The sequence below is a fragment of the Vigna unguiculata genome, chromosome 6, assembly GCF_037176805.1.
Source record: "Vigna unguiculata cultivar grain cowpea cultivar isolate G323 ecotype 2 chromosome 6, ASM3717680v1, whole genome shotgun sequence".
Lineage (NCBI taxonomy): Eukaryota > Viridiplantae > Streptophyta > Magnoliopsida > Fabales > Fabaceae > Vigna > Vigna unguiculata.
Window position 1 is genome coordinate 45,488,404 of NC_140797.1, and position 18,312 is coordinate 45,506,715.

An 18,312-nucleotide genomic window follows, 5' to 3' on the forward strand; every position below is an offset into this window, starting at 1 on the left:
CGAGTTTTGAGAGTTTTTTTTATATATACTTGATGAGAAACTGAAATTTTCCTACAAAATTATTAATTAGATTAAAGTTTAGTCTTTGTCGATAATAGATTAATTTGAGCATAATTTAGAGTTGAGTTTAGTGGAGAAAGATAGTTTAAGTTTAGAAGAAAAAAAACTTACTTTAAGCATTTACGATCAAAAGATTTGAGCATTGATGAAATTATTGAACAATTAAGAAGTATTCTTCCATTCTTTGAAAAGTAGAAGAAAATGGATTTGAAAAGGCATTGATTTTTGTTAAAGAAACTGCTATTGAAATAAATATAGAACCTAAATTTATTGAAAAACGTATTAGACGCAAAAAAGAAACAACTTAATAAGAATAATGAAATGGTAAAATCTCTTCAATAATTATTTATAATTGATTACATTTTGTAAAGTATAGATAAAACAATTAACATATTTCAACGTAGATTTGACAATTTAAAATATATGAAGATATTTTTTATTTTTGATTTAGTGTTAAAAAACTTAAAGTCACTACATTATACCTTTTTGAAAGAAAAATGGTTAAACTTTGAAAAATCTTTAAAACATGATAATTTGTTTGATATTGATGGATTTAATTTATTTTAAGAATTAAATTTCTTAAGAGAAATTATAGGTTCAGAAAATAATAAACCATTTCATATTCTTAATTATATAAAAAGAATAGATTTTTTTTTGAAATGGATATATAACTTATAGAATAATGTTAATAATTCAAGTGTCCATTGCTTTAATCAAGATGAATTTCTTAAAGCTAAAGATAATAAAAAACTTATTTGAGATCAACAATGTCGTCTATAGAAAAATTACATATATTAACCTTATTATCTATTGAAAAAAAATATTAAATAAAATTAATTATGACAATTTAATAAATAATTTTTCATAAAAGAAAAATTCAAAAAAAAGTATTAAAATAAAGACCTTATTTTTAAATTTGTTTTAGATCTCCTAAACTTTTGAGCTACTCTTGCAATGACTGTGAATTCCAGTGATGAAACCAAACTTAATCTTAAATCTTTGAGGAAAAACTATCATGCATGTAATTCTTAATTTGTCATGTTAATCATTAGAACTAAAAGGCATATTTGAATTAAAAGTAGTAAGGGAGAGAAAAGTCGTTTGGCCTTCCAAAAGAACATGTACTTTCTTTAAAGTTGTTCGGCCTTCCAAAAAAACATGATAGAAAAAAATATAAGTGTTCTATCCGAGGATAAGAGAGATCGTGAATTCAACTTCTCCATTAATAAAAAATTAATATCTAACAATTGCCGATAAAATAAAAAATAGGGCCCAAACCTATTTATCAATAGACGAGATTGTTCTTTTGTATTTCTATTTGTCTATTGTAGATTAAAATTACTACATATTAAGGTTATTGTAATCTTTCACATACATAACAATAAAAACAATACAATGTGATCACTTTTAACTTGGCACATCCTTAATATCTTTAATATCCGATTATTCAAATACCAATTGTAGGATTTGCAAGGTGTCTTTAGAAAGATAATAACTATCTTTATTTGGTTGACAAAGATAAATCTACCTCGAGGATTGCCTCTCATAGTAGATGACCTAGTTTGGTTGTTCCTACAAAGGCTTCTTAGATAACCATCTACTGAACATAGCAAAGCATTCTTTAGGATTGGACTCTGGAGCTATGTGGCTTCCACCCTGAAAGTATACGAGAACAAACAATGAAATAAGGAACTACCAAATATTGCCTTATACTTCATTCTCACTGCATCAACTCCACCATTCAAATTTATTTTTGTAAACAATATCCATTAAATTTATCCCTTCTTCACCTATCTAAAATACCCTAATCAAATGGAGTCTTCGTGTGACCCACAAGAACCGTAAGAAGAACAGAAAAAACTTGCCTTCACAGTTGCAAATGTCATACGATTGGAGTAAGTTCTTGTGTATCTGCTTGCAGGAAAACAAATATATATTAATACACAATATTCAATTACTTTTTTTTTTGTAGATAAAGTAATCCTAACTAAAGTAAGAATACCCTGCAACTTGGCCATCTGTATACCATTGCCTCCAATCATCTACGATGGAGTAGTTCAAAGATCTTATCCATGCCTGAGTTGCCAAGAAAGCTATTTTCATGTCATGGTCGCCACTGTTATCAATACAACAGAGAAGTTATTTACCTTGTGATATTTAAATTCCTTCATCTGTATTACCTTATTCCTTTTGAGCATAGAGAAAGGATATTGACCTGTATATCAGTGAACGATAACCTTTTCTACTAAGGTTTTTTTACATGATACCCATAGCTTTCTGGAATATCCATATCGTGAGGTATATCCAAGGTACACCGACGCCATTTTCCTATACTTCCCTGCAACATGCAACCAAAATGCAATTTTATAGCCAACTAACTGTATGTGGAAAGAATATTGTTACAAGTATCAACTGCACCTTGCGGATATGCAGTGCACTACGAACATTGTCATCATTGGCCCAAAAACCGCAGAGGAAGTATACATAAGTCTGATGGTGGAAAGGAGATAAACATCAAGTTAAATCCAATGAAGAATTTGGCTTTAAATGCAATTAAGAAATAACTTGATAGTAGTTTATGGATGCAAGGTATATAGCAAGATTGTAACTGGATAATATAAGAAAAGAAGCATTAAGCGAAACGTGTCTGATGCAATAGAACATGAAGTTTACTCCACAGTTTAAGGGTGGCAAATTGAGATGAGTATCTGAGAGCTTGTTGGCGGGATATTTCTTAATTAGTGATATCCTCTGAGATGTGTCCGTATCAAGCCATTCGCATTTTGGCTCCAAAATATACGTGTCTGAAATTCCTGATATAGCCTGTGTCGCAATGGAAAAATCGTTGTGTGATGCATATTTCACCACTAGAAACTCTACTGGTGAAATTTGATATGGAAAGATGGGGCAGAAGAAAAAAAAAACGATGCGTACCGCGTCAAATGACGCCATATCTCTGGAACATAATGCATTTCTGGTGTCTACGTTTATGTACTCTCCTTTACAATGTTTTTGCAGTGACTTTTCATTATAACTAGAGATTCGTTAGCATTTGAGTTTACAATTTTTAAGATAAGATAGGTATTGATGAATTACAATGAAATTACCTCGTATAGTTCATCAGATATAAGTGCCATGCCGTGAGAAAAGGGAATTTGATAGTTCTCTTCTCTTCGAGTTGTTAGTGCATTCCCTAGCAGGTAACCCTGAAGAAAAGGACGAATGGTCATCAATCTGCAGAGATGGTGTATATTTCAAGGACGGGATTCTCTTACAATATTCTATAACCTGGAGATTTATCCATGGTTGAACGCCTTTCTGATTTCCTGAAAATATGGAATTTGACAGTTGTTAAAATTTTCAACAACCCAATGAGGCTATTAAACAGCAGAGAAGGTTTAGCTTCAGTATAAATTTGTGGTCACAGTTTTTCTATACACATTGAAACACACATGAGTTTCTCACCTCGGGAAATTTCTTGAACCACTGCCGGAACAGGAATTCCAGAATATGAATCGCCACCAATGTAAACTTCATTTGTCAAAAATTTTGGATGATCAATCAACCACTGCAAAAAATTAAACATGATCATACAAACTCTGTTAACTAAATACTTGTCTATAAACAACAAAATCCAAAGAAAAAGGTGATAATTGTGAAATAAAACCAAAAACAAAAAAATGGTGAGCACCTTCCTAAGAAATTGATGGACTTGGAGAACTAGTGTGGAATCACTTCGTTGAGTAGCCGACTTTGTGGTGGCATAAGTGAAGCCTGTAGAAACAGGCAAGTCTACAAATATAATGCTACTAACCTGTCAAAAATAGCAAAGATCAGCACTAAATATCAATAAATAAGCATAAGAAACGGATGCGATGAAATAAATACAATGAAGCTAAAAGACCAGTTTTTTGAACCAACAAAAAGATCAAGAACAGTGGAAACCTTTGTCCATGAGTGTGGCCTCAAGAACAAATTTGGGAGGCTTCCATTATACTCTTCATGTTTAAAACCAAGTGGACCTGCAACATTGAAATAGAATAGTAATCTAATTGCCTAATACATAATAACCATTGCGAAGAAGCAAAATAGAAATTGAAAAAACAATGATGATACTATCACCTATTTCAAAGACAAGACCAGAGAGGGCTGAACAGCCAGGGCCACCAGTGAGCCAAAGCATGAGAGGATCGTCCTTTGGATTGTTCTCTGACTCAATGAAGTAGTAGAATGCCTGCACATCCTCTCTGATTCACCCACTCCCACATATCTATCCAACAAATATAATGTCAACTTTCATTGTAGTAACATTTTTTCTAACTGAGTTTAACGTACCCGGTTTCAAGAAGAAAAGGAAGGGGTCCCTCGAATCCAGGAAGGAACTTAACTGTGGAGCCACACCATGAAAGTTGAAAGAAGAATTGTGATAAGAGAAGAAGGGGAAGTGGAATCCCGTAATGAGCCAAAACATAACCAGTGCTGCAACTTGAACTAAGCTTTGCCATTTTCAGTGACCCTGTATAACACGCGGGCCTTAATTAAATGATTAAAATAAACACAATTTTTAATTGATTGATTAAGTATGCAAAGATCCACCTCAGTACTGTTTGAGAATTTATTTTTTTTCTCAATCTCAAACTTTATTCTTTTGTGTTTTGAAATTGTTGAAAAAAAGAAAAATACCAATTATTAGGACGACAGACGTATAATCACACAAGTACTTATATACTTATTTTGAGATATTAGACTACCTATACAGTACAGTCATGCAAACATCTAAATGAAAGAATCAGAAAAAAATATTTTGAATATTAAAAAAAAGGTGTCAAATTCTATATGCATAATACATAACTACTTACAAACTCATATCCAAAAAAACAAAAATGTTACAGAATTGTTATTGTTTTTTTTTTAAAGGGAATGATGCGTATATGAAAGGATCTTGATACATGCAGTTAGGGTAAAATAGAAGAAGCCTAACAGGTGTATATAAGAAAACAGGGTGCATGTAGACAAAAGCAGCTGTCGAAAGAAGTATGAAGAAAAGCAGGCCCACGCACTTAACATGTTATTTCCATCTTTTTAAATGTCCTGCACTTAAACCTTCCAATTAAATTTACCATACTCATACTCTGACATAGATATGGGCACTGCAAAAGAAATGGGTCCACACATGAGTTGAATTGCATGCAGAAGAAGTATGAGATAAAATCGAGATAAATCGTAAAATAGTAAAAATCTACTGAAATTTTGGTTATAAAAATCTAACCTATCCTTGATAATAAAACTGTGTACCTGAGTGGCGGATAGAGATCCGTGAGTGGAGCAGAGTGTGTTTGGAAGAAAGTGAAGAGAAAGTTTATTGCATTGTGATAACCTCACCTGTGGGACTTAAATCAGGATCACACAGTTTCACACATCAGGGGCCTTCAGTCTTTTGGTTGTTCTTCTTTTCCTTTGTGTCTTCTTCTCTTCTCTTCTCTTCTCTTCAGGTTGTTCCCACTTATGAATCTCTCTCGTGCTTCTTCTTTTTTTTTTTTCTGTTTTTTTTTTTTCTCTTATTGCTGTTCCTCCAGAGGTTGCGTATTATAAGGATAAGGACCACTCCCACGTTGTGCCCGAGACCAATTAAGTAATGTAATAGAGTATGTTTTTATAATATATAAGTATATGAAATCATTTATACCTCATAATTAAATTTACATTTATATTTTAATTTTAATTTACTTAATAGGATATGCTATGTAACGTATATGTCAAAAATGGACTTTGGGTAGGTTTGAAGAGTAATCCATATTTGTAAAACAAAAATGTGCATGGAACTGAACTTAGAAAAAGAGGGTGTGCAACCTATACTAAAACTTCTCTTTCCCTTCCTCATTACTCAAAATCAAATTAATTTTAAAAAAATAAATAAAAAATAAAATATGAAAGCAGTTTTTTATTTTTATTTTTAATTTTTAATTATAAGATAATTTTATTTATTTAAAATAGGAAAGAAAATCTAAATCATAAATGTAACAACAATCATACAAAAAATATCACATGTTTCTTTATTTAGTAACTTTTTAATTATAAAATGTTTAACAATTTCTTCATTTTTAATCTTATTCGATCATCCCTACTCTTCCGCTTCGATCTCCGGTACAAAATACAAAGTATTCTCCATCCCTTGTGAGCTTTGTCTTCCACTCAAATTAAAGAAAAGTATAAGTTCATCAATATGAACCTTGCATTAGGTAATCTTGTTTGCTTATGGAGGTGCATACATGAACTAGGATTTAGGTTTCTTTAAGGTAGAAGGATTCTGGATTTGAACTGTTTTTTTTTTTTAGATTTTAATTAGGAGTAAGTTATTGAGGTGATGTAAAAAATTTTGGTATTTTGCTTCATCTTCCTCTTTAATTAATTTTATCGTACAAGAAAATGTAATATAAGGGAAGTTAACTTTATGTCAATTTAAAATTAAATTATGAATCAATGAGTGTTTTCGGTGACAGAAATGAGTTTTGCTTAGTACTTACAATGGGTTAATAAGTAGTTGTTGAACAATTGGAATTTAAGAGCTGCATAATGAAATTTGGAAAATTTTTGTTGAATGGTCATAGTGCATTTTGTTTAATGGTTTGATTGTGAACAGTATTTCTTTTTGTTTTTTATTTACAGTTTATACGAAGAGTTAGAGTTTACACTGTTCAATAGTTTTTGTATGAATATTTTGGATCACAAATAATAACATAAGTTCATTTACAGAGAAAGACAACTTTTAAGATTTGTTTTTTTACTAAAAAGTATATGATATTCATGTCTTTAATTAGGAAGGACAAACAGAACTGTTTTTTTAAATATTGTAATAATCTCGTTTAGATGAAAATTTTCTATATTGTTTAGGTATCTGTATTAGTATATACGAAGAATATCTAACTTTTTCAATTGGATACGTGAATATATATATTCACTCGTCTCTTCGTCATCGTACTTGCTATAATACTTATCTCATCGTATCTTTGACCTATTTAAATTATTAAAATACTCATAGTGTATTAAGTAATTATATATATATATATATATATAACATACTTTTTATTTTTTATTTCTTCTAATTGTTTGGTTTGTTATGAAATTTATCCTCGTCATCAAGATATTTTTCATCTTATAACAATTTTATGCAATTATGTTTAAATTATGTGTGTCAATTAAATATTTTTTATGTTTCACATTTGAATATTTTTACCTCCTTTTAATGTCTTTATTTATTGTATATTTTATTTTCACATGAGAATGTTTAATTTTCTCAATAAGTATTCAATAACATAAACTTTCATTTACTAAATAATGTTAAATATGTAACTTTTTTATTCTATTATTATTAATTTTTATTTTTATTTAAATAAAGTCTTTTTGCTTTACTAAAACCGTAGGAATGCATCTAGTTTTTAAACTGTAAATTTTACACTTACCACACATTTTTTAAGGTTTTTTATTTTAGCTTCTTAGATAATGTTTGAATTTTAAATTAGAAATAAAAATATTAAAAAAATAAAAGACATGAAAAGTGTTAAAACATTTATTTATTTTAAAAAACATATAAGATGCATGTTACTAGTATATTGAGTTTTAAAAATAAAACACATTTTTAGGCATTTTCTTTTTAACTTTCATGTCTCTTTCAATATTTTCTTCCATCAGTGTTTCTAAATTTGATGTTTTAAAAAAAAATATTGATAATTAATTCTTAGAAATGATTTTGTATCAATATAAATTATTTCTCATATATAAAGATGACAAATAAATTATCCATGGGTAGAGATGGCAAATAAACCCGTCCCCGTGGGTATTGCCCGAACTCGTCCCCGTTTTGACGGGGAATCCCCGCATTGACTGGGTATGGGTATGGGTATGGGGAATCCCCGACTTTTTCAGTTGGGTATGGGGATGGGTATGGGGATGTACATATACCCGCCATAATACCCGTCCCCGCCATATCTTCATTCTCGTTTAAATTATCAAAATATTCACAATTAATCAAGTAACCCATATATATATATATATATATATATATATATATATATATATATATATTCTATTTTTTATTTCTTTTAATTATTTCATTTGTCATTAAACTCATTCTCATCTCCAATATATTTTTTATCTTATCATAACCTTTATGTAATTATGTTAAAATAATGTATGTTAATAAAAAAAATTATGCCTTACATTTGAATATTTATATTATTTTTTAATATTTTTATTTATTATAAATTTTCCTTTCACATGAGAATGTTTATACTCTCAATTTAAGGTAATATAAAAAAAATTCTTTACTTATTATTATTATTATTATTAATTTTTGTTTAATTTGAAGAACTCTTTTGTTTCATTAAAGTAATTTTCGTTATTTTTCAACCATTAAGTATATATGTTGATATTTGAAAAGTTTTCTTAGTTCTCTTAGATATTTTTCGTCTTATCATACCTTAGTTATACATTTGATTTCCTTTGTGTGATTTTTTTCGATAGTCTCTCAAATTATTTCTAAAACACACATTTGTTAGTTTTTTAATATTTTTATTTATTGTTTTTATTTTCATCATGTAGAATAATATATCATAATGTAATTGTTTCACTTTAAATTCTGTTTGAAGTGGTTAAAATTATATATATATATATATATATATATATATATATATAATGATATTTAGGAATAGTATATGATAATTCACTACAAGAAAAAATGAAATGGTGACTGATTTAGTCAGTAACCCATATCAGTCACTATTTTTCGTCATTGGTGGTAGTAGTTGATTTATTGTCTAAATTAGTGACTGATTCAATGATCGAATCGGTACTTGATTTAGTGACCAATTTAATTACTATTTTATTTGTAATTTAATGATAAATTTTTTGGTCACTAATGATATTTCTATTTATTTTTAACCACTTCAAACATAATTTAATAATTAGTTCTCTAAGGTTTTTTTCATTTTATCATACCTTAATTATACATTTGATTTCCTTTGTGCGATTTCTTTCGATAGTCTCTCAAATTATTTCTAAAACACACATTTGTTAGTTTTTTAATATTTTTATTTATTGTTTATTTTCATCATGTAGAATAAAATATTTCGATATATTCTATCTAATTATTTGTTATTTTATAACTCACTATTAATCATACTGTAATTTTTTTTACTTTAATTGTATAAATAACTTTTATTTACTACAATATAAAAATTTAATGTAATTTCTATGAATATTTTTTTGTCACTATGCAACATATATTGAAGTTCAAAAGATACAAAATCTATGTCAAAATTTTATTATTATGTTTATTATTTGTTTTTTGTGTTATTTTGATCAAGTGATGTATTATAACTTTTTATTAGTGTATAAAAAAGAGATTCATTATAATTTAAAAAATTGAAGTAAACAAATATTTAAAATATATTTTAATTTGAATATTTGTTCTTTGTGTCATTTTGATCAAGTGATATATTATAACTTTTATTAGTGTATAAAAAAGAGATTCATTAGAATTTAAAAAATTGAAGTAAACAAACATTTAAAATATATTTTAATTTGAATATTTGTTTTCCTTTTATACTTTTTTGAAATATTTTTTAATTTTATCAACTAAGTTCATTAATGTTGTAGTTTGCAAATTTAATAAATGTTTTGGTTCACATGAAATTTTATTTGGTATTCTAATATAAAATATAAACAATTATAATTTATTTTAATGTATTTGGCATCGAAGAAAATCCTCCTAATATTGAATATTTCATAATATTATGTTTTCTTTACCGTAATTTTTTTTCTTTTATAAAAATTAATATTGAAGTAGTTAGAACATGGGTACGGGTATGGGTACGAGATTATACCCGTTACCCGGTGGGGATGGGGATGGGAAAAAAGTTTGATACCCGTTGGGTTTGGGTATGGGGATGGGGAAGAATTTTTTATGCGGGGATGGGTATGGGATAGTGAAACCTGTCCCCGCCCCGCCCCGTTGCCATCCCTATCCATGGGTACTATCCGAACCTGTCCCTGTTTTGACGAAAAATCCTCACATTGACTGGGTATGGATATGGGTATGGAGAATCCCCGACTTTTTCAATTGAGTATGAGAATGTACATATTCCAGCCATAATATCGTCGTGTTTAAATTATTAAAATATTCACAATTAATTAAATAATCTTATATATATATATATATATATATACTTTCTATTTTTTATTTCTTCTAATTATTTGGTTTGTCATGAAACTCATTCGTATCTTCACTATATTTTTTATCTCATCATAACCTTTATGTAATTATGTATTATGTTAAAATGATGTATGTCAATTAAAAAAAAATTATGTCTTATATTTGAATATTTCTATTATTTTTCAATATTTTAATTATTGTATATTTTCTTTTCACATGAGAATGTTTAATACTCTCAATTTAAGTGTTTAATAGCATAAATCTTTCTTTTACTAGGTAATATAAAAAAAAAAAGACTTTACTTGTTATGATTAATTTTTGCTTCAATTAAAGAATTCTTTTGTTTTGCTAAAACAATTTTTTTTTAATTTCTTAACCATAGAGTATATATGTTGATATTTGAAAAGTTTTATTAGATATCTAAGTTATTTTTCATTTATCATACCCTTAATTATAAATTTGTTTCCTTTTATGCGATTTCTTTCAATAATCTCTCAAATTATTTATAAGATACACATTTATTAATTTTTTAATGATTTTATTTGTTATTTATTTTCATTATGTGAAATACTATTTCGATATATTTTATCTAATTATTTTTTATTTTATAACTCATTATTAATCACACTGTAAATTTTTTCATTGTAATTGTATAAATAACTTTTATTTACTATAATATAAAAATTTAACATAATTGTCATGAATATTTTTTTATCACCATCCAACATATATTAGAGTTCAAAAGATGCAAGATCTATATTAAAATTTTATTATTAGGTTTATTATTTGTTCTTTACGTCATTATTATCAAGTGATGTATTGTAACTTTTATTAGTGTATAAAAAAAATATTCATTAGAATTTAAAAAATTGAAGTAAACAAACATTTAAAATATATTTTAATTTGAATATTTTTTTTCTTTTATATTATTTAAAAATATTTTTAAGTTTTATCAACTAGGTTTATTAATGTTTACAAATTTAATAAATGTTTTGGTTCTCATGAAATTTTATTCGGTAATATAATCTACAATGTAAACAATTATAATTTATAGTATTTGATATCGAAGAAACAATCATCCTCCTAATATTGAATATTTGATAATATTATGTTTTTTTTATCGTAATTTTTTATTATTTTATAAAAATTAATTAAAATTAATATTGAAGTAGTAAGAAAATGGGTACGGGTATGGGAATGAGACAAAAGTTTGATACCCGTTAAATTTGGTTATGGGATAAGGATGAGGATGAATTTTTTTTTACGAGAATGGATATTAATAACGAAATCCATCTTCGTCCCGCCCCGTTGTCATCCCTACTTAAGTAAAGTATAACTAAAATATTTAAAAGTAGTTCTTATTTCATTTAAACATGGTTAATATGGAGAAGTAGATTTGAATATTTGTGTAAAACTATCTATTAATGATAAAAAGTATACTTAAATGGAACTAAAGGATAATATTATCATTTTGAGACATATATAACAAAACTTGTTGGTTTTTATAATATTGTTCTAAAATTATATAGGAAATAACTTTTTAATTAGTTGAAAAATTCTTTTGGATATATCAAGAAATACAAATTTCATAAATGTTTTGGTTTTCATGAAATTTTATTCGGTATTATAATCTAAGATGTAAACAATTATAATTTATTTCAAAGTATTTGATATCGAAGAAACAATCATCTCCTAATATTGAATATATGATAATATTATATTTTTTTACCGTAATTTTTTATTATTTTATAAAAATTAATTAAAATTAATATTGAAGTAGTAAGAAAATCGGTACGGGGATGAGTACGAGATTATACCCATTACTTGGTAGGGATGAGACAAAAATTTGATACCAGTTAAATTTAATCATGGAGATGAGGATGAATTTTTTTTTTTATAAAAATGGGTATGGGATAGCGAGATCTATCTACGCATCACCCGCTATCATCCCTACTCATATAGCTAAAGTATAACTAAAATATTTAAAAATAGTTCTTTCATTTAAACATGGTTAATATAGAGAAGTATATTTGAATATTTGTGTAAAACTATCTATTAATGATAAAAAGTATACTTAAATGGAAATAAAGGATAATATTATCATTTTGAGACATATATAACAAAACTTGTTGGTTTTTATACTATTGTTCTAAAATTATATAGGAAATAATTTTTCAATTAGTTGACAAATTCTTCTGGATATATCAAGAAACACAAATTTCTAAAATTAGAAAAGAAAAGCAAAAGTTCTTCTAGATCTGTTACCCACCATAAAAATATTAACAGAAAATTTGTCTATATTTTTTACTAATGTCATACATAGAAAAAATAGAAAAATGTTCCATCATGACGATAAAGTATTAATTAAATGACTGATATGAATAGAAACATATTAACTGAATCATGTAATCTTCCACCAATAACTCTTACCACTTCTCTCACTCTTTTCTTCCTTATTTGGTTTGCTCTTCATCTCTCTTGAGCCAGCCATGGCACACAACACCGACATGCCACCTTCTTCTACGTCACCTCAACACCATGAAAGAGACAATGACAACCAGAAGGTTCCCTTCTACAAGCTATTCACTTTTGCAGATCATCTTGACGTGGCCTTCATGGCCATTGGCACAATCTCTGCCATGGCTAATGGCTGGTCGCAGCCTATCATGTCTGTCATTGTAGGAAAGCTTATCAACACCTTTGGCTCCACCGATCCATCAAATACCATCAAAGAGGTTTCTAAGGTATATGTGTGCATGCAATGAAAGTTTTTTTCGTTTCTTTTTATAGTATCTGCTCCAACGGGATGGGGAATACTCATAACACAGACAAGAATGGTTCTTTATGGTTCAAAATAATCCTGGTTATGTAAAAGGGTAAGAAGGAGGACCATTGAACACAGTCTTGGTCTTTATATGCAAAAGGGTTGTTTTCCTTGATTACTACATGCAAAAAATATTACTACTCTAATAAAATTACAAATTTGGCATTACGTCTAAAGTAACATTAACTTTATGTTTTGGTACTCTTATTTCAAATTTCAGGTTTCGTTATTATTTGTATACTTGGCTATTGCGAGTGGAGTTGCCTCGTTTCTCCGTAAGACGACACACGCTTCTTTTTCTGTTTATTTATTTCTTAGAGACTATATATTATGTTGTGTTAGTTCAGTGTCAGATAATTGCAGAATTTTGATATCAGGGTTACGGTGGTTTTGTTAAATGTTGCAGAGGTAACATGTTGGATGGTGACAGGAGAAAGACAAGCTGCGAGGATTCGAGGTTTGTACTTGAAAACTATATTGAAGCAGGACATTGCTTTCTTTGACACTGAGACAACAACTGGTGAGGTTATTGGGAGAATGTCTGGTGACACTATTCTCATTCAAGATTCCATGGGAGAAAAGGTATCATAATCCAAGATAATCTCAATTGTTATTATGGGTCATGGTCTGCAAGTATTACGTTAACTAGTCGAGAAAATTTAAACATCGATAATAATGATGAAAAAACACTGGCAACATAATATTGAAAAGAACAATGATAAACACTAATTTATGCTAACGATTTTTTTTCTGACTTCTCATCCTTTGTACTTACGATAAAAAATTATATTGATAGGTTGGGAAGTTTATACAACTTGCTTCAACTTTTATTGGTGGCTTTGTGATTGCCTTTGTAAGAGGATGGCGACTTACTGTTGTTTTGGTCGCATGTATACCATGTATTGTTGTTACTCGTGGAATTCTGTCCGTGTTGATGAGTAGAATGTCAAGTCGTGGCCAAGCTGCTTACGCAGAGGCAGGAACTGTGGTTGAACAAACAGTGGGAGCTATCAGAACAGTAAGTCACAGTCACACAAATTAGTTGTAGAAAAAAAAATGAATGATTTTTATCTAACCATTGTCCTTGAATTTCTTCTGCAATGTAACTAGGTGGCATCTTTCACCGGTGAGAGAAAAGCAATAGAAAAGTATAATATCAAGTTAAAAATTGCTTATAAAACTATGGTTCAACAAGGGATGACCTCTGGTTTAGGAATGGGGTTACTTTTGTTGATTGTCTTCTGCACCTATGCACTTGCAATGTGGTATGGTTCTAAACTGGTTATTGAGAAAGAATTCCAGGGTGGAACCGTCATCACTGTAATAATAGCTCTTATGACTGGCGGAACGTAAGATTTTTTCTGGATTTCACATAGCTTAGCATTCCTAATGAAGAACTGAAACCTGATTAATCTTTCTAACATTCGCAGGTCACTTGGTCAAACATCTCCTTGCCTAAACGCATTTGCCGCAGGACAAGCAGCAGCATATAAGATGTTTGAGACAATTAAAAGAAAGCCAGAAATTGATGCTTATGACACCAATGGTGTTGTCATGGAAGACATAAGGGGGGATATTGAACTAAAAGATGTTTACTTTAGCTACCCTGCAAGGAAAAATGTGCAGATCTTCTCTGGATTCTCATTATATGTTCCCAGTGGCACAACTGCTGCTTTAGTGGGTCAAAGTGGAAGTGGAAAGTCTACTGTGATAAGCTTATTGGAAAGATTCTATGATCCTGATGCTGGAGAGGTACTGATAGATGGCGTCAATTTGAAGAATTTTCAGGTTAGATGGATAAGAGAACAAATTGGGCTGGTTAGTCAAGAACCTATTCTGTTTGCAGCAAGTATCAAAGAGAACATTATGTATGGAAAAGAAGGTGCAACTGATGAGGAAATTAAGTCAGCAATAACACTTGCCAATGCCAATACGTTCATTGACAAGCTGCCTCAGGTGTAATAAATGTTCCAAAATCAATTCTCGTTTTAGGTTGCTTTCTTTTATTAATTCTATTAATGTGTTTTATTCTGCTAGTAGGGCCTTGAGACAATGGCAGGCCAGAATGGGACTCAACTTTCTGGTGGGCAAAAGCAGAGAATTGCAATTGCAAGGGCAATTTTAAAGAACCCAAGAATCCTTCTTCTTGATGAAGCAACTAGTGCATTAGATGCCGAGTCCGAACGTGTTGTTCAAGAAGCATTAGAACAAGCCATGTCAAAAAGGACTACTGTAGTTGTTGCACATCGCTTGACAACAATCAGAAATGCTGACACCATAGCGGTGGTTCATCAAGGAAAAATTGTGGAGGAAGGTTAAACGTGAATCAATTGTTTTTTTCTTTATGTGTGTATATCAAAAGTAGTTTGGGTCCATTTTCTATATCATGTTAACTCATTGTCGCAATCTATGAAAGAAAATTCAATTTTTTGAGACATCTTGGAACAAGGTGTTCACTTTTGACGCTTGGTTTTATTTGTAGGAACTCATGATGAGTTAATCAAGGATGTTGATGGTGCTTATTCTCAGCTTATTCGCCTACAGGAAGGAGCTACGGAAGCTGAGGGTAGCCATAATTCTGAAGCAGAGAAGTCAAGTAACAATGTTATTTTTGATAGTCACATAGCTAGATCTTCCACTCAGAGAGAAGTTTCATTAAGCAGAGATTCATCTAGTAGACACTCACATGGATTTACTCTTTCTCATCGAAGTGGGGTACATGAATCTGTAGAAATAGAAGATGGGGATGTTGAAAAAAGTAAAGGTGATGCTAAGAAGGTTTCTTTGAGACGTTTGGCCTACTTAAACAAGCCTGAAGTTCCTATGTTAGTGCTTGGATCCGTTGCTGCAATAATAAATGGTCTTGTCTTCCCTATGTTTGGCTTCTTGTTTTCCTCAGCAATATCTATGTTCTTTGAACCTCCAGAAAAACAGCGGAAAGATTCTAGGTTCTGGGCACTTCTATATGTGGGTTTGGGTTTAATTACTCTTGTGGTCATACCTGTGCAAAATTACTTCTTCGGCGTTGCCGGAGGAAAATTAGTAGAAAGAATTCGTTCACTGACATTTGAAAAGGTTGTCCATCAAGAAATCAGTTGGTTTGATGATCCTGCAAATTCAAGGTATGTTAGTAAGATATTTTAATTATTATGTGTTGCAATTTCTTATACTCGTCAACTAAAGGATATGAATCACTTTCCAGTGGTGCAGTTGGGGCAAGGTTATCTAGTGATGCTTCAACAGTGAAAAGTCTAGTTGGTGATACACTGGCCCTCATTGTGCAAAACTTATCAACAATCATAGCTGGTCTAGTTATATCATTCACTGCTAATTGGATTCTTGCTTTCATTATTCTGGCTGTGTCACCCTTGGTCCTTATGCAAGGATTTCTTCAGATGAAGTTTCTTCAAGGATTCAGTGCGGATGCCAAGGTTAGTTTTACTTTCAGTTTTGTTTGAAATTATGCATTATGGAATATGGATGGATATCAAGAGAATCTTTTGACTGCTGTGTAGGTAAAGTACGAAGAGGCAAGTCAGGTGGCAAATGATGCTGTTGGTAGCATCAGAACTATCGCATCATTTTGTGCCGAATCGAAGGTGATGGATATGTACCGTAAGAAATGTTTAGAGCCAGAAAAACAAGGTGTTCGGTTGGGGCTTGTGAGTGGTGCAGGATTTGGTTTCTCTTTTTTGGCTCTGTACTGCACAAATGCTTTCTGTTTCTACATAGGATCTGTTCTTGTGGAACATGGGAAAGCAACTTTTCCAGAGGTTTTCAAGGTGAAATAAGTCAACCAAAACCTTTCGCTCCATGCTTATTTTGATGTTTCTTTTGATCTAGTTCTCACCACAAAATTTGTGCAGGTCTTCTTTTGTTTAACAATAACAGCAATCGGCATTTCCCAGTCTAGTGCCTTGGCACAAGACACCAACAAAGCCAAAGATTCCGCAGCTTCAATATTTAACATTCTTGACAGTACACCCACCATTGACTCCAGCAGCAATGAGGGTAGAACACTAGAAGCCATTTCTGGTGATATTGATTTTCAACATGTCAGTTTTAGTTACCCAACTAGGCCTCATATTCAAATTTTCAAAGATTTGTGTCTAAACATTCCAGCTGGAAAGGTAGTCAACTGATACTTGGATATTTCAGTAATTAAGCTTTTGAGTTGTACAAATAAACTTTATCTGGGAACATGTAATGTAGCTACATTGTTGATATGAATGTGTTTGCAGACTGTTGCCTTGGTTGGAGGAAGTGGCAGTGGAAAATCAACAGTGATCAGCCTCTTAGAGAGATTTTACAACCCTCACACTGGACGTATACTACTGAATGGAATGGATATAAAAGAGTTCAGACTAAGCTGGTTGAGACAGCAAATGGGTTTGGTTGGTCAAGAACCTATTCTCTTCAATGAAAGCATTCGTGCCAACATAGCTTATGGCAAAGAAGGAATTGCCACAGAGGAAGAGATAACTGCAGCAGCCAAAGCATCCAATGCACACCAATTCATATGTGCTCTTCCCGAAGGCTATGACACCCATGTTGGAGAAAGAGGCACACAATTGTCAGGAGGACAAAAGCAGCGCATAGCCATTGCAAGAGCCATGCTGAAAGATCCCAAAATCCTCTTGCTTGATGAGGCAACTAGTGCACTTGATGCAGAATCAGAGAAAGTAGTTCAAGAGGCTCTAGATAGAGTGAGTGTGAGTAGAACTACAGTAGTAGTAGCTCACCGTCTTACAACAATTCGAGGGGCTGATATAATAGCCGTAATGAAAGATGGAGCGGTAGCTGAGAAGGGAACACATAATGAGTTGATGAAGATTATTGATGGAGTCTATGCATCATTGGTCGCTCTACATACGACTGCATCGTAAATTTCTTATCAAGCACCATTGCTTGGAAAATGGTTGGTTTCCAGAGACATGATCTTCTCATTATTTCAAATTCTCGAAGTAATAAAAGTAGAGGATGTGAATGTCTATGATTAGAAGGGAGTAGTGACGTTTTATAATGTTAGAGAAAAAATGACATTCTTTGTCATTCAAAAACACATAAAAGATGTTTTAATAACATGTTCAGGTACGATGATGGGCTGATTTGTCTTTGAATATGATTTAGAGTGTTAAATGTGATAATATTCAGCATCAAATACGACAATTGCTCGGTTTCTCTTCACCATTCTTCTCTTTCCATGTTAGTTCTATTT

At 30.5% G+C, this 18,312-nt stretch overlaps 2 protein-coding genes and 1 pseudogene across 3 annotated transcripts; 1 reads left to right on the plus strand and 2 right to left on the minus strand.

Annotated features, from left to right (window-relative positions):
* Positions 1-1,458: 1,458 nt before the first annotated feature.
* On the minus strand, positions 1,459-3,243 carry LOC114171946 (putative serine carboxypeptidase-like 52). The gene is made up of 8 exons (XM_028056715.2): positions 3,168-3,243; positions 2,995-3,081; positions 2,734-2,883; positions 2,479-2,550; positions 2,276-2,398; positions 2,063-2,176; positions 1,926-1,971; positions 1,459-1,716 (listed from the first exon to the last, which is right to left on the minus strand). Exons 6-8 carry the CDS (start codon positions 2,161-2,163, stop codon positions 1,633-1,635), a joined length of 231 nt encoding a protein of 76 aa, XP_027912516.2. The 5' UTR covers positions 2,164-2,176; positions 2,276-2,398; positions 2,479-2,550; positions 2,734-2,883; positions 2,995-3,081; positions 3,168-3,243; the 3' UTR covers positions 1,459-1,632.
* Positions 2,845-5,213, minus strand: LOC114189153 (serine carboxypeptidase-like 11; annotated as a pseudogene). Its single transcript, XR_014995529.1, has 10 exons — positions 5,121-5,213; positions 4,396-4,576; positions 4,183-4,330; positions 4,006-4,082; positions 3,752-3,874; positions 3,526-3,628; positions 3,349-3,386; positions 3,168-3,266; positions 2,995-3,094; positions 2,845-2,883 (listed from the first exon to the last, which is right to left on the minus strand). The product of XR_014995529.1 is annotated as a serine carboxypeptidase-like 11 (transcript).
* A 7,489-nt stretch (positions 5,214-12,702) lies between these two features.
* On the plus strand, positions 12,703-18,281 carry LOC114187518 (ABC transporter B family member 9-like). Its single transcript, XM_028075785.2, has 12 exons — positions 12,703-13,014; positions 13,315-13,369; positions 13,501-13,676; positions 13,891-14,112; positions 14,205-14,443; positions 14,525-15,050; positions 15,135-15,408; positions 15,577-16,216; positions 16,297-16,525; positions 16,610-16,876; positions 16,961-17,224; positions 17,336-18,281. The coding sequence occupies exons 1-12, from the start codon at positions 12,760-12,762 to the stop codon at positions 17,978-17,980; spliced, it is 3,792 nt and encodes a 1,263-aa protein (XP_027931586.1). The 5' UTR covers positions 12,703-12,759; the 3' UTR covers positions 17,981-18,281.
* Positions 18,282-18,312: the final 31 nt, after the last annotated feature.